We start from the raw sequence: 13,692 nt of genomic DNA, 5'->3' as shown, positions 1-13,692 counted from the left end.
ACAACGACAACGACAACGACAACAAGAACGACAACGACAACGACAACGACAACGAGAACGACAACGACAACGACAACGACAACGACAACGACAACGACAAGAACGCACTCAGGCGTCGTGGAAAGGGTAAAATAAACTTACCAGTGTCCCTTGCTAGTAAGTATAAGTATACCATGGATGGTATCCTTGCCACTCGCCAGCCCAACGGACTCGACAAGATATATCCTCTGTCCAGTCTCAAGCGGCAACTGTGCCCTCGACGTCGAGAGATCATGTCATGCCGTGGCTAACCTCCGTAGACACATTTCTGATCTCATGTCTCGGTCCCAACTCTTATTCCATCTCCACCTCCACTGGCATTGCATTGCATTGCAGACCTCGGCCAAGGACGGTCATGGTCCAGGACGGTCAAGTCTTCTGGCCCTTCTGTGCTTCTGTGCAGTGCGCGGTATCGACGCAGGTGAACTATGTGTAGCTGAGTTCCATCCTGGCTGGTGAGCTGGAGACGAGGGGTTGGATAACCCCATCTGTGAAGAGGCGCGGCTGGTATTGATAGCGTGTCACGCGTCAACGCTGGCATGAACATGTCCTGCTGGCTCGTGTGATGGTGCGTATCAGTCACAAATCTACGAAAATCCCAGGCCGGGAACAACAAAGGGCCATGAGCAGAACCGTTTGCTAAAGGTCAGCGTACAAGGCTAGAATACTGTGCTCACCTAATAGTAGACGATGGGAGTGGTGCCATGCGTTGCCCAAGACTGTTGATCGAACCCGGTGAAGGGCCAAAGACACATCAACCAAGGCTTACCCTTCTCTTCTGAGCACGGCAAAATCGTAGGATATCTTGACTATCAAGTCACTCGCACAAAGTGTGGTGCAGAAGCCCATGGGAGAGGCCAAGGTCAGAGAGTCGCGTTGAGGGGAGCCCTGCCCGGGGGAGGGGTGCTAGAGTGCCTGGATGTCGAGCGAAACCCTTACGAGCCCAACAAACTTAGCCAACACGCGGAGATGGTCTCAATACTTGAGACCCTAAGCCTCGTCTTTCAAAACCATCGTCGCAATTTACCTAAAAACAACGTGACTATGGTGGCAGTCAGTTGGCACGGCACTCTCGAGAGATAAGTCTGGTACGTCCTGTCTCGGGTCGGCAGACCTGGCCTCGATGATGTGGCAAGACGGGGTAGGTCTCAGCGTGATAGATCCCAGAGGAATAATGCCTTTAGCTGATCATATGGGGAACAAGCGATCCGCTTCCCTGCCGCGCGGCGAAGCGAGGATGTTTGCAAAGTCCAACAGCAAACCATGTGGGCCTAGCAGGTTGTCAGGACGGGCAGAGGATGCTCGCTTCATGCTTCCCTCGGTCGCCTCGATCGCCATCGACAACCGGCGAACCCTGACGATAAGCAGGCATTGAGAACTGCTGGCTTGGCGCCGGTTTAGCATAACGAGTGCAGACAGTCCGGCCTTGCACAAATGGGCGTCTTCTGGCGTGGATGGACCAGAGCCAGCATGGGAGCCGTCCAGGTCAAGCATCTCTGCCCAAGTATCCCCTGTTCTCTAGACGCTTGGGGGAGACTGGATGGGTCTTGCATGTTCATGCTCTGTGAAGCGAGCTAGCGCGATGGCTGCAGATTTCCAGCTCATGGCGTTGGGAAATGTAACGGAGTGGGTCTGAGAAGCCACATTTCCATCGTATGGAACAAGTAAGAGCACCCCCGGAAATGTAGGCAAGAAAACAGGGGCAAGACCGAGGATGGCACCCCCGTCAGAAGATAGCGGTCCACCCAGGCGAGGCAAGAGTGTACCTGCTCGGAAGGTCATACCGCCGTCAACGAGCTGGTTGCATGGATACCGGGACAAGATTGAAGTTGCCTCGCGAATGATCTCGTCCGGAGGGGAAGGTAAAATTCATTTCTTGTCATCCATGCCGCCCGTCGCTGGAAAGGAAGCGGGTAGGCAGCAAGGGTCAAGTGTTGACAGGCAACACCCACCAATGCCGTCAAGACAGCTCACCATCCTGCACAGACCTGTGTGCTAGACAAGATCCGCCGAGAGGCTTGGGGCCTTTGACTCGAGCTGAACAATGAATCAAGAAATTTCGAGTGCTGCTGCGGTGGATTGATGTGTTGTCCGCTCGCTCAGGCTACGACAAGGTCGACCTCTGGACAAGCAGACCGACCAGCCACCAGTTGAATTGGCCTGTGGTCGTCGTTCCTCCTCCATCAGGGGCCAAGTGGATAGTCACAATCCAGCTCATCCATGGCTGTTCGGCATCGAATATCATTCGAGCCACGTCTTCGCAGAGAGGTGTTATCCTTACATGCCATTCTGGACCAGGGGGATGGCAAATGTCCAAACTGACTCGTATAGTTCGGGGGCAAGAAACTCGATGTGGTCATTTACCCCATTGTCATAGGACCCATCACCCCTCGTCCCACAGCGCCCTAGCGGCGTCCCGTCCGAAGATTTCGGTTGGCACATCAAAGGGCGATCACGGGCAATGTTGGTGGAAAGCTTCAACGGGGACAGGGTCTGTTTCGAGGCTCTCCTGCGACCCAGTGGCCTCCAAAACAAACCCCGAGGGTCGGGCCTGCCCATGGATCATCACAGCCAAACTCGAGGCTTCCGGATCACGACCGTGATCGGCGAAGATAAACAAGCTCATGCAGAAGAAGAGGTGTCGCATTTGCCAAACTGGTGACAACAGCTGCATGCTCCAACCCGATATCACCACGACTCCTGCAGCAATTGAATGCAGAGTGAGGTGATCAGGCTCATTCACCGTAGGGGCAAGGCCGTTGATGCGGGTCCTGCAGCCTACGACTCACACCGAGACACTTTTCAAACGGCGTTTGCTGCTTCTTTTGGGATAGGCCGAACAGTCAAGCAGCATAGCGCTGGTCTTGAAGATCAAGGGCGTCAGCAATCAAAGCGCAGTCTTTTAGCTGCATGGTGCGAGGAGAACGACATGGGACCAGCGGCCCTGCCGTTCCGTGCTTGTCATGCTCGGCCGTTACAACAGTCTCGTGGTCTTGCTACCTGTGACAACAGAGGGAACAGGGGTGACAAGGTGCATAGTCGAGGCCGCTGGTGAGGATGGTCACGGCACGGACTGAATCGAAACGTTTGCCGGATCCAAGCGTTTGCCGGATCCAATCAAGATTGCTATTGGCCAGGACGGTGGACACGTCTGATGTTGTCTTGGATAAGAGGTGGCGAAGCGTCTAGACTGAGGAGAACGAGTCGAAGTTGCCGGTGTGGAAAAGGGTATTTGAACCTCCTCACCCCCCGTGCCTGCTGGCTATTCTCCATGGACTTCAGCTCCCAAGGAAGCCAAACGACAACGGTGAAACATCATCCAAAAATAGCACTCACAAGGGTTCAGGTCAGGCCAAGTCTCCTCCCAGTGGTCCAAGACCTCGAGGTTGATGTCTCCAACCACTAACCATCAATGTCCTGACAGAGACGAGGGTCTGTGTACGTGCCAGCGCCTGGACAATAGCGACAAGCCATATTGTGAGTGCCCAGCTGTGAGGTCTTCCCCGTGATTGGCGTCGAACTGACAGCCCTGTGGTCGGTCGAAAACAACTCAAGCAGTGCGAGGTGAGTCTGGGGCCCTTTCGAGGACGTCATCAACATCCAAGAAACTGAGCTACCAGGCTAGGCCAAGTCAAGTCAAGTCAGGTCAAGATGTGTTACTTTGCAAGGACTGATTACCGCTGTGGAGACTGGAGATGGGGTAATATGAAAGTGCGATGCCCACGCCAGCCTCGTATCGGAGAAACGTGTGGCGCCAAACTGGTGGACACGGAAAATGTGACCAGGATCGACGACGATTGCCGGATCTGCCAGGAGATCATCATCAAGCAGAGAAGGCTGCAGCGAGAGAGGGACAACATCCGGCGCTGGAGCCTTGAAGGCGACAGGTTCCGGGCCAGCATTGAGAGGGCTGAACGCGAAGCAAAACAGCTCGAGGAGACCATCGAGGAGTTGCGCCGCCGGCGGGTTTCCGTCATCATGAGTCCTCAGACCTGGCAATCCCAGCGCCGAGACATCTCGACGATGCAAATCCCGCCCAATATCTGAGACAAAGGGTCCAAGTGACAGCGGCTGTGGAATCAGGTCGGTTGTTCCAGTTCATCCTAGATCGGTTTGAGGGCAGCACGCTGACACAAACATAGCCCAGCTAGCCGGAGAGGGCGGTGTGATGGGTGAGTCAGGGTGCAACCCTGGTGAGGGCGGTGGATGGGGAGCAGCCGGAGGAGCAGTCTCCGAAGCGTGGTGATGGTGAGAAGAGAGGGCGGTTGACTTGGCCGGTGCTATGAGGGGGGGCCAGGGGCCAGAGGGCCAGACTTGGAAGAAGAAAGGGTGGGCAGGGTCGACATGTAGCGGGCGCCATGGGCCACCAAATTGTCCTGCTCGTTCAGCGTCAAAGTGCCCATAAGCCATATGCAGGAGGCGTGACCTGATCGCAGCTTGTAGGCGCCGTGGTTGCAGACTGTCAGTGGGCAGGAAATGGAGTTGTTGGATCTTCAGCTTGTGGCTGTGTCTGTGTCTCTCTCTTTGTCTCTTCCCCTTCTCTTCCTCTGTGCAGTCTTTGCATTTGCACAAATTCAAGTGGCCAATATGGACCCAATGCGTGCTCGTCGGCGTGTCGTTGGCCCAGCTCGAGGGTGTTTACTGTTCACACCGTTCATCATGGAATTCCCACCTCGACCACCTAGACCTGGACTTGGACTAAGCCTCGTGCCAAGACGCTAGATCCCAACGCGGGGCTAGCGTGGGCGGCTGGATTATCTGTTGATCCGGGGCCGAACAACCGGGGCTGCCACCTACGAGTACGAGTACCACCAGCACCACACCTGTAGGTGCCTGGGACCTGTTAGGGTACTACTGTACGTGCTCCGGTCCAGAGTATTCCGTACTGCGTACTTACTCTATACTACGGCACTTCAGTTCAATCCCTTATCCGAGGTTGGTTGTGTCTCTCTCCCTCTGCAACTACTAACTATTAGTACTACAGTGGCCGCGCTGGCTTTCTCCTCACATCTCCATCCCCATCTCCACCTCCACCTCCGCTGCTCGGCGAGGCTTGCAATGACAGTTCATCTGGCCGAGGCAAGCTCGCGGTTACTCCAGCCAGCATTAACCTTCCTTTGGCCTTACTTTTAGGGGGAGCGTAAGCCCGTCTCTTGTGACTGACTCTGAATATATTGATACGGATACTCTGCTGTGGTCACGCTCGCTTTCGGTACGGGAAATCCAGCTCGATCGACCATAGACCACCCAGTCGGACTCATCATGGCAGCTCCGACCTTCAGCCAGTTGAGGATCGAATCGCCTGCAGACGCGGCCGGGGTGCATGTGATCGTGATGGACAAGGCGCCGGAGAACCGGCTGACGGTGGCGTACGCGCAAAGCATCATAGCGGCGCTGCGGTACATCGAGACGAAGCTGCTGAAGCCCGGGGCACCCGGGGCGGTGGTGCTGTCGTCGTCGTCGGACAAGTTCTGGTGCACGGGGCTGGAGCTGGACGAGGGCGACACCAACATGTACGCCAACGCCGACGGCTTCTACCCGCTCCTGGCCACGCTGGTCGACTACCCCTACCCGACGGTGGCGCTGGTGACGGGCCACACGTTCGGCGGCGCCTGTCCGCTCATGCTGTCGTGCGACTACCGCGTCATGAACAGCCGCCGCGGCTTCATCAGCATGCCGCCCGTCAACCTGGGCCTGCATTTCGACGGCATCGGCGCCCTGCCCCGGCTCAAACTACGCCCGCAGATCGCTCGCAAGATGCTGCTCGAGGCCCACCGCTGGACCGGCCAGGAGGCGCTCCAGGACGGCATCGTCGACGTGATTTGCCCCCCGGATCAGATGAGACGGCGCGCCGTCGAGCTGGCCCAGTCCATTGCTCCCCGGGCCTCCATGGGCGTGTACGGTCTGTTGCGCGCCGAACTGTGGGGTGAGGCCCTGGAAAAATTCAAGGCCATCAGCTACGTGCACCGGAAGCGTGTCGGGACCGCCCCGAAGGTGAAAATCTAGACTTGAGCGTGCACTGCCGACGAAGGACAGAGGGGGACGGCTCTGGCTCTGGGTTGGTTTGATTCTGATTCTAGTAATCAATCAACCTTACATAGTACGTAGGTTTGCAATGCCTATCTATGTAGGTCAGGTCTGTGTACATACGTTGCAATGCCTATCTATGTAGGCCACGTCTGTCTGCTACAATTCCGACCTCGTCGTTGCGCTTTCCCTCGCCAGCCTAGAGGGTTTATGAGCCGTGATGACTAGACCTAGAGGCAATCAATCTACCGTACATAGTCCATAAGTTGCTATGTCTATCTATGTAGGTCACGTTTCAATGTCTATCTATGTAGATCACGTCTCTCTGCTACAATTTCGACTTCGTCGTTGTCGCCAGCCCAGACCGTTCATAACCCGTGTTGTCTAATCCTAGAGCCAAAGCGTCCAGCCTCGTCCTAGCATTCTCAGCCCCTTCGCCCATGACGATCTCCTCGGACCTCCAGTCCGGGTTGAAAGTCCAGCGATTCAACGGATTGTCGCGATGGGCGCGGCGGAAGAGCCGATTGTAGACGTCGCCGTCGTGGCTGCCCAGCGCGCTCTCGAGGAGGTAGTCCGGCACGGACCAGGCGTCGACCAGGCGCACGGCGTGCGGGCGCACCTGGGCCATGAGGTCCTGCACGGTCGGGAGCACAGCCTGCAGTCGCTGCAGCGAGATGGCGCCCGATAGCAGGAACTCTGAGGCCGAGGCGTCGAGCGTAAACAGCGCGAAGAGCCGGAACAGCTTTCTCATCACGTCTAAGGTGGGCTCGTCCAGATCTAAATCCGCACCTTTACTCGTTCCCGTACTCGTGGCGGGCGAATCCGTATTTGTACCCGTACCCCTACCCCTACCCCTACCCCTACTCGTACTCGCGGCGGGCGTTTCCATATCTGTACCCGCGGCGGACGACTCGAACACAGCCCGGTGGAAGTGCGACACCAGCAGGCTCTCGGAATGCGCGCGGCTGAGTCGGTGCAGATTGATCATCAGGCTCGTCCACGGCTTCTTCTCGACCACGCGCGCCCGGTACGCTTGGTAGGCGAGATGCGAGGCTCGATGCCGGAACGCCCGCACCAGCTCGGCGTCGTTCGCCAAGATGTCGAAGTTGCGGGTCGAGGGGGTGGGGGCGGTGGCAGTGGTATTGCCGGCGCCGTTTCCGTTGGTGTTGCTATTGGCGTTGACGGCCAGGTACTCCTGGAACTGCAGGTCCAGCTCGTCCTTGGGGGCCAGGCCCAGGGTTTGGGCCACCGCGGTCATCCTCTTGATCAGATAAGCCGCGGTCTGCTGGGTGATCATCCAGTTGTCGCCCTCGACGGTCGGCTTGGACAGGTACTCGTTGTTGAGGGCGATCATGCCGCTGGCGCCGCCGAAGCCGTGGCCGCCCATGGCGCGACGGCAGATCTCGATGCCGTCGGCGGCCAGCGTGGTGCACAGCGACTTGAGGCCCGACGACGCCGCGTGCATCTCGGCCAGGCGCGAAAAGTCGCCGCTGCGCTCGATCGCCTCGCGCGTGCCGTGGTACAGCTGGTACATGGCCTCGCCCGTGTAGTGCAGCGCGAACGTGGTGGCCAGCAACGGCAGGATGCGGATCTGCACCGTCGGGTAGTTGAGCACCGCTTGTTCGGGAGCCGGCCCGGGCGTTGTCTTCTGGTCGTGGTTGTGGTCGCGGTCGGCAAACTGCCGCCGGATGGCCAGGTAGCGCACCGCGATGGTCACGGCCCGGGCGAGCACCAGGCGCGCGTGCATCACGATCTGGGCCCGCACAAAGGTCAACGACCCGTACACCACCGCCGGGTTTTGCGGCCGCATGTACGCGCCACTGTCCGCGTCGACCCCGGAATATCTCGCCAGCAGGGCCGAATGCGGCACGCGGAACTGGTGGAACAGCATGTAGCCGTTGTCCATGGCCGGGTACCCGTACTTGGGGCCGATGTCGCCAATCACAATGCCGTCCAGGGGCTGGTGCGTGGCCATGTCGCGGATCTGCACAATGAACTGGTGCGGGCCGTAGGATTTGTATCTGGATCGGGATCCGGTTGCCCCTCTGTCCTGGGCCGCCGGAGAGTCTGAGTCTGTGTCTGACCCTGGCTCCGGCAGCAGCAGCTGGGCGACGACAATGGCGTGGTTGGCGGTGCGGCCCAGCGCGCCGTTCCACCATTTGCTGGCGGTGACGGTCGGGCTGTGGAGGACAAACTCCTTGGTGTGGCCATCCCAGCGGGCCTGGCATTCGATGCCCTTGACGTTGCTGCCGTGGCCCAGCTCGGTCTGGGCGTAGCAGCCGATGATGTCCCAGCGCTCGAGCTTGGGCAGCCAGTGCGCGCGCTGGCGGTCGGTGCTCTGCTCGCGGATCGACGTGGCGAACATGCTCGTCTGCAGCGCGTACGGGCCCATCTCGTCGACCAGGTAGTCGGCCATGAGGTAGTCGTCGCGATCCCAGCCGTGCTCGATCGACAGCCGCCGGAGGCTCTTTGCGCGCGCCAGCCCCAGCTGGTACCGGTCCGGCCGCGCCATGTTGAGCTGGTTCTTCTTGCTGAAGATCGGGATGCGCTCGAGGATGGCCACGATTCTCTTCTGCCGCTGCAGGAAGTCGTTCCGCCACAGCAGATGCCCGGCCAGCTGCTCGACATGGACATTCGACCCGGCCCGCTCGGAGGCCAGAATGCTCGGCCCTTGCGGCTCGGCCGGTCGTAGGCGGTAGGTGAAGTCGGCCATGTTGTGTTGTGGTACAGGACGTACGAGTACTGTATCCAGGATGTGTTACGTTGCAGGACCTACTGTATCAAGATGCTGGAACTGGAGTCCGCCTGAATCGGACTCGGGCCTGGCAGGCCGCAGGCTGTATAAGCATGTCTGGCTGAGATATGGCCCTTTAAGCCCGTTATTGACATTGACATTGATATTGACATTGGCGCTGGCATCAATGCCCCCTCACCGTGCTTTCATCTCCGCTTCCGCTGTACAACCGGATCAAGACCGAGGTTGCTCAGCCAATTTTGGCCGTGATTGGTTTGTGCTTGCCCCGGCTAAGGAGGCTGCCCATGGGGACTTGGAGATTCTGTGCAACGTCAATACCTGATTAATGTCACTCGTTGACTTCTCTCTCACCCCCCCCATTCCCCAGGCGATCTTCCGAGGAAGTCCAGGCGCCTGTGCGGGACATGTATCGTTCGTAATACTAATACCAGACTGACCGCTACAGCTGGAAGATGCTCCCAGGCCTCAAGACTGAGGCGAGGCTGAACCTTAGGTCACCTTGGTCTCCAAGATGACGACGCCCAAGCAGAGCCAGACCCAGACCCAGAGCCCTGCCGAGGCCTCAGGCCGGTTCGACAGGACCGACTTTGTGCCCACGCACTGGGCGGACCATGTCCTTCCCGCCGACCCTTTGTTCACCCGTCTGTTGACTCTGGCGCACCGCTCGAACCCGCCGCCCGCGATCCGCGATGTCAACGCCGGCATTGAGCGCACGGCGGCGCAGCTACTGAGCGACGTCCTCCGGCTGCGGCGCGTCCTGACGTCCGCTCTCACCGCCCAGACTGTCGACGACCTTGCCCGCGGCAAGGAGGTCTACATCAGCATCCTGGCGCCCGGCGGCTACGAGTTTGCCGTCGCGGTGCTGGCCGTCATGGCTCTCGGCGCCGCCGCCAGCCCATTCAGCAGCGCCCAACCCGTCCAGGAGGCCGCCTACTATGTCAACAAGGCTCGGTCGGTCGCGGTCCTGACTGCCACGCCGGCCCTGGACCTGGGCGAGGCCCTGGCAAAGGAGATCCGGGCCTCGAGCAACCCGGCGTTTGTGTCGGTGCCCATCCACACCCTGGAACAGCAGCCGGCCCTTCCGCTCGACACCATCAAGATCTCCTCCAACCGCTGGCACGACCCCAACGCGCCGGGCGTCGTCATCTTCACGTCCGGAACCACGGGGCCTCCCAAGGCCGCGGTCCTGCGGCGAGCAGCCATGGTCGAAGGCTCCATGTGCTTCGCCCAGCAGATCGGCTTGCAGGAGTCCGACGTCCTCCTTCACCTGCTGCCCGTCCATCACGCCACCGGCATCTGGGTCTCATTCTTCCCCTTCCTCCAAACCGGAGCCTGTATCGAGTTCCGTCCGGGCAGCTTTGATCCCGAGTGGACATGGAACCGTTGGAGACAAGGCGGCTTGACCCATTTCACCGGCGTGCCCACCATCTATATGAGGATGATGCGACACTATCAGGAGCACATCACGAAACTGCCCACCCCAGAGGTTCAAGCATACGGCGCCGCCGTCGCCGCATTCAAGGTCTGTCTGTGTGGAACCTCGGCCCTGCCGAAACCCATCAATGACTTCTGGACCGGCCTCATGCACGGCCGGCGCATTGTCCAGCGGTACGGCTCCACCGAGATGGGCGTCGTGTTCAACATGTCCGTCGACCCGACCGAACACATTCCCGACGGCTCCGTCGGGCCGGTCACGTACGGCGTCACAGTCAAGCTGGCCGATGGAGATGAAGGAGAAGTCTTGATCAAGTCCTTCAATATGTTTTCCAAGTATCTCCACGATCCGACCGCAACGGCAAACGCCCACGACCCCGACGGCTACTTCAAATCTGGCGACGTGGCCCGGCGAGAAGGCAAGTACTATTTCATTGTTGGCCGCGCCTCGGTCGATGTCATCAAGTCGGGAGGATACAAGATCTCCGCCTTGGACATTGAACGAGAGCTGTTGGCCCTGCCCTACGTCGGCGAGGCCATGGTCGTGGCAGTCCCGGATGACGAATTCGGTCAGCGGGTGGGAGCGGTGCTGTCCTTGCGGGACGACGAGGTCGCGCGGGCCTTTTATCAGAGAACCGGCCGGGATCCTCGCCAGATGAGGCTGGATGACCTTCGGGCCGACCTGCGAACTCGTCTCGCCGGTTACAAGTTGCCCACTCTCTTGCGCGTGATTGAGGGCGAACTGCCCAAAAGTGGGACGGGGAAGGTGGTCAAGAAGACCCTGGGACCGCAGTATTTCCCATCCAGTTATGCGGACGACAAGGTTGTTCAAGTTTGGAGCAGGAGCAAGTTATGACCCGAGGAGGCAGTCAAGGAAGCAATGAAGGCGTTTGGTCTCAAGGAGAAAAAGGTCAGAGAAGCCACTAGATCTAGAACAGCAACGGCAATATCAAAAGCAGACAGCATCGCATCGACCAAATTGAACTCCGTCTCCGTCCTCGATTACTCTTTCCTTGCCCATGGCCAAACAAAGATGCCAGACCCCCGTAAGCTTCCTTCTTCCCCTCCGACAACACTCTCCTCCTTGCAGCAATGGGAACCATCATGCGCCCCTCAGCCCATGCTAACGCCAGCTCTCTTACCAGTGGATTCGGCCCCATCGTGGTCCGCCATAGCACTCGGTCGCGGTAACTGTGGCAGTGTTAGTCTCGGTGGTGGTGGTATATCTGGTCTTGGTGCTCGTGGTGGTTGTCACGGTCCTGGTGGTCCTTGTCCTGGTGAAAGTCGAGGTTACCGTCAAAGGTACGGTAACGGTCGAAGTTACGCTTGCAGGATTGCCTGTGACGGTTACAGTTACCGAAACGGTGGTTGGTGTGACTGGGCAGCTGCTGCTTGTGCTGGTTGCTGTTGTGGTAGCGTTGGCCGTCGTGGTCGTAGCATAGCCGACGGTGGAAGTGGTGGTGCCAGAGGAGGTCGAATTGAAGTAGTAAGTACTTGTGGTGACTGGAGCCACGAAGCTTGTGCTCGATGAGTTGTTCGCGGACGAGGTGGTCCATGTTTGGTTCGTGACGCTCGTCGAAGAGGGACCGTAGCTGGTGGTGTCCATGGAACTACTAGTGTAGGTGTTGTTGATCGCACTGGTACTGGTATACGTCGCGTTGCTCGCGCTGGTCGTCTCGGTGGTAGTAGCAGTAGTAGAAGCAGTGGTATTCGCATTCGAGATAGTCGATGTAGCCCCCACCGTGACATTGCCACTCGATGTAGACCAAGATTGCCAGGATGACCAAGTTCGGCTACCACGGGAGTGGCTGTGAGAATGCGATGGACTGCGAGTGAAGGTGGTGGACTCGGCGGTTCCGGTAGTCGATGAAATGGTGGTCGAGGTTCCATCTCCACCTTGGAAGACACTGGATGTGCTCGAGGATGTCGTCGAAGAAGTGACCATATCAGAAGAGCTTGAAGACTCAGTTGTGGCTGGCTCCGTCGACGTTGCAAAGGAAGTTGTAGTCTCCGAGGTGGTGCTGAAAGAGTCATCGATAACCCTACCACAGTTTGGATCGCGAGAAACAAGGAGAGCCACATAACGTGTGTTGTCCGTCCGGCCTTGAGTACTGCGCAGAATCCTGCAGTTGTCAACGGCGGATGTAGGGTCAAAGACGATACCGAGACAGGTGCCCGCGCCCTGGTTCTGATTCAAGGTGTCACAGCGACGAACACAGAGCTCTGGGCTGGCTCGAGTCAATGCATCGCCTCGGAAACTGCTGTCACCGTAGGTACGGCCGCAGATGTAGGTGTAACTGGCGCAAGAGTCGGTTTCACTCGGAATGGTTTGGCCGGGGTAATAAGGGCACGCAGGAGAGGGAGATCCAGTAGAAGAGGTGGTACTGCCATTTTCCGGTGAACCAGTTGTGCTTGATGTTGGCCCAGAAGTTGGATTCGGCTCCACAGATGAACTGGACGAGGTTGAGGCATCGGATGTCCATGCCGTGCTTGAGGTTGACTCGGAAACGGGGCTCACGTCCACAGTTGTAGTAGACCAAGCTGGCCCGGAGGTGGTAGCAGCCTCAGCAGATGATGTGGACGAAGGTGAACTGGTCCAGACTGGTTGCTCAACTGTAGACGTAGTGCCACCCTCAGTTGTGGTCGAGGTGGCACTGGTGGTAGCAGTTGAGGAAAAAGTACTGACGCCGCTGACAACGACAGTAGACGAATCCCAGGTAGAAGTTGAATGGCGGAACCCGGACTTAGTAGTCAGGCTCCTGCTGCCCGAGCCCGAACCGTGCGATCGAAGCCAATCCGCCCATATTGCGGCACCCAAAAGAGCTGCATCGGTAGCAACAGGCTCCAGGCTGGTCGTCTCCGTGATAGTGCTCGCGGCACTAGTCATGGAGGAGAGAGGCTGCTGCGCAGACGTGACAGAAGTCAAAGAGGTCAAGGCCAACCACAGGACGGGCGAAAGAAGTGAAGAATGCATTTTGATGGACTCCTTTCCGAAAGCCTCAGTTCAAAAGAGTGACGTGGTAAACGAGCGACGAAGGGAATGAATAGGAATGAATAGGAGGGATCAGGAGCGAATGAACGAATGAACGAATGAATGAATGAACGGACTGGTTGGGATATTCATGATCAGTTGGACAGGCACAGGGAATATATAGAATGAGAACCTGGAGTAGCAGTCCTCCGCCCTTGGAAGATGATTCAGAGTAATTTGGCCCATACTCCCATTGCCAAATGTCTTGCATGTCCTTGACAAGCTTTGCGTGACGAAAAGGCCAGGATCGGGAACAGCCTTGCGGGCAAGGCACCATCAATTAGCTTGGCAGGGGAGCAGCGGATGCAAGGGCGCTGATGCTAATGAGAGTGGTGCTCTTAAACATAGAACAAAGCTCATTCCAACAGCAGAATAGCCAGCGAGGGGTGTTTCATCAGAAGCTTGA

At 58.1% G+C, this 13,692-nt stretch overlaps 5 protein-coding genes across 5 annotated transcripts; 3 read left to right on the top strand and 2 right to left on the bottom strand.

Moving 5' to 3' along the window:
• Window positions 1–3,690: 3,690 nt before the first annotated feature.
• A1O3_02303 (uncharacterized protein) lies at window positions 3,691–4,086 on the top strand (the record flags this gene model as incomplete). Its single annotated transcript, XM_007732444.1, has 1 exon — window positions 3,691–4,086. One exon carries the CDS (start codon window positions 3,691–3,693, stop codon window positions 4,084–4,086), a length of 396 nt encoding a protein of 131 aa, XP_007730634.1.
• A 1,215-nt stretch (window positions 4,087–5,301) lies between these two features.
• A1O3_02302 (uncharacterized protein) lies at window positions 5,302–6,045 on the top strand (the record flags this gene model as incomplete). The annotated part of the gene is made up of 1 exon (XM_007732443.1): window positions 5,302–6,045. The coding sequence occupies one exon, from the start codon at window positions 5,302–5,304 to the stop codon at window positions 6,043–6,045; it is 744 nt and encodes a 247-aa protein (XP_007730633.1).
• Window positions 6,046–6,394: 349 nt separating this feature from the next.
• A1O3_02301 (uncharacterized protein) lies at window positions 6,395–8,779 on the bottom strand (the record flags this gene model as incomplete). Its single annotated transcript, XM_007732442.1, has 2 exons — window positions 6,395–6,855; window positions 6,964–8,779. 2 exons carry the CDS (start codon window positions 8,777–8,779, stop codon window positions 6,395–6,397), a joined length of 2,277 nt encoding a protein of 758 aa, XP_007730632.1.
• Window positions 8,780–9,332: 553 nt separating this feature from the next.
• A1O3_02300 (uncharacterized protein) lies at window positions 9,333–11,111 on the top strand (the record flags this gene model as incomplete). Its single annotated transcript, XM_007732441.1, has 1 exon — window positions 9,333–11,111. The coding sequence occupies one exon, from the start codon at window positions 9,333–9,335 to the stop codon at window positions 11,109–11,111; it is 1,779 nt and encodes a 592-aa protein (XP_007730631.1).
• A 282-nt stretch (window positions 11,112–11,393) lies between these two features.
• On the bottom strand, window positions 11,394–13,142 carry A1O3_02299 (uncharacterized protein; the record flags this gene model as incomplete). The annotated part of the gene is made up of 1 exon (XM_007732440.1): window positions 11,394–13,142. The coding sequence occupies one exon, from the start codon at window positions 13,140–13,142 to the stop codon at window positions 11,394–11,396; it is 1,749 nt and encodes a 582-aa protein (XP_007730630.1).
• Window positions 13,143–13,692: the final 550 nt, after the last annotated feature.

Source organism: Capronia epimyces, assembly GCF_000585565.1.
Source record: "Capronia epimyces CBS 606.96 chromosome Unknown aczIQ-supercont1.2, whole genome shotgun sequence".
Taxonomy (NCBI): domain Eukaryota; kingdom Fungi; phylum Ascomycota; class Eurotiomycetes; order Chaetothyriales; family Herpotrichiellaceae; genus Capronia; species Capronia epimyces.
Note: the sequence above shows the minus strand (reverse complement) of the source record. Positions and strands in the feature narration are given on the sequence as shown.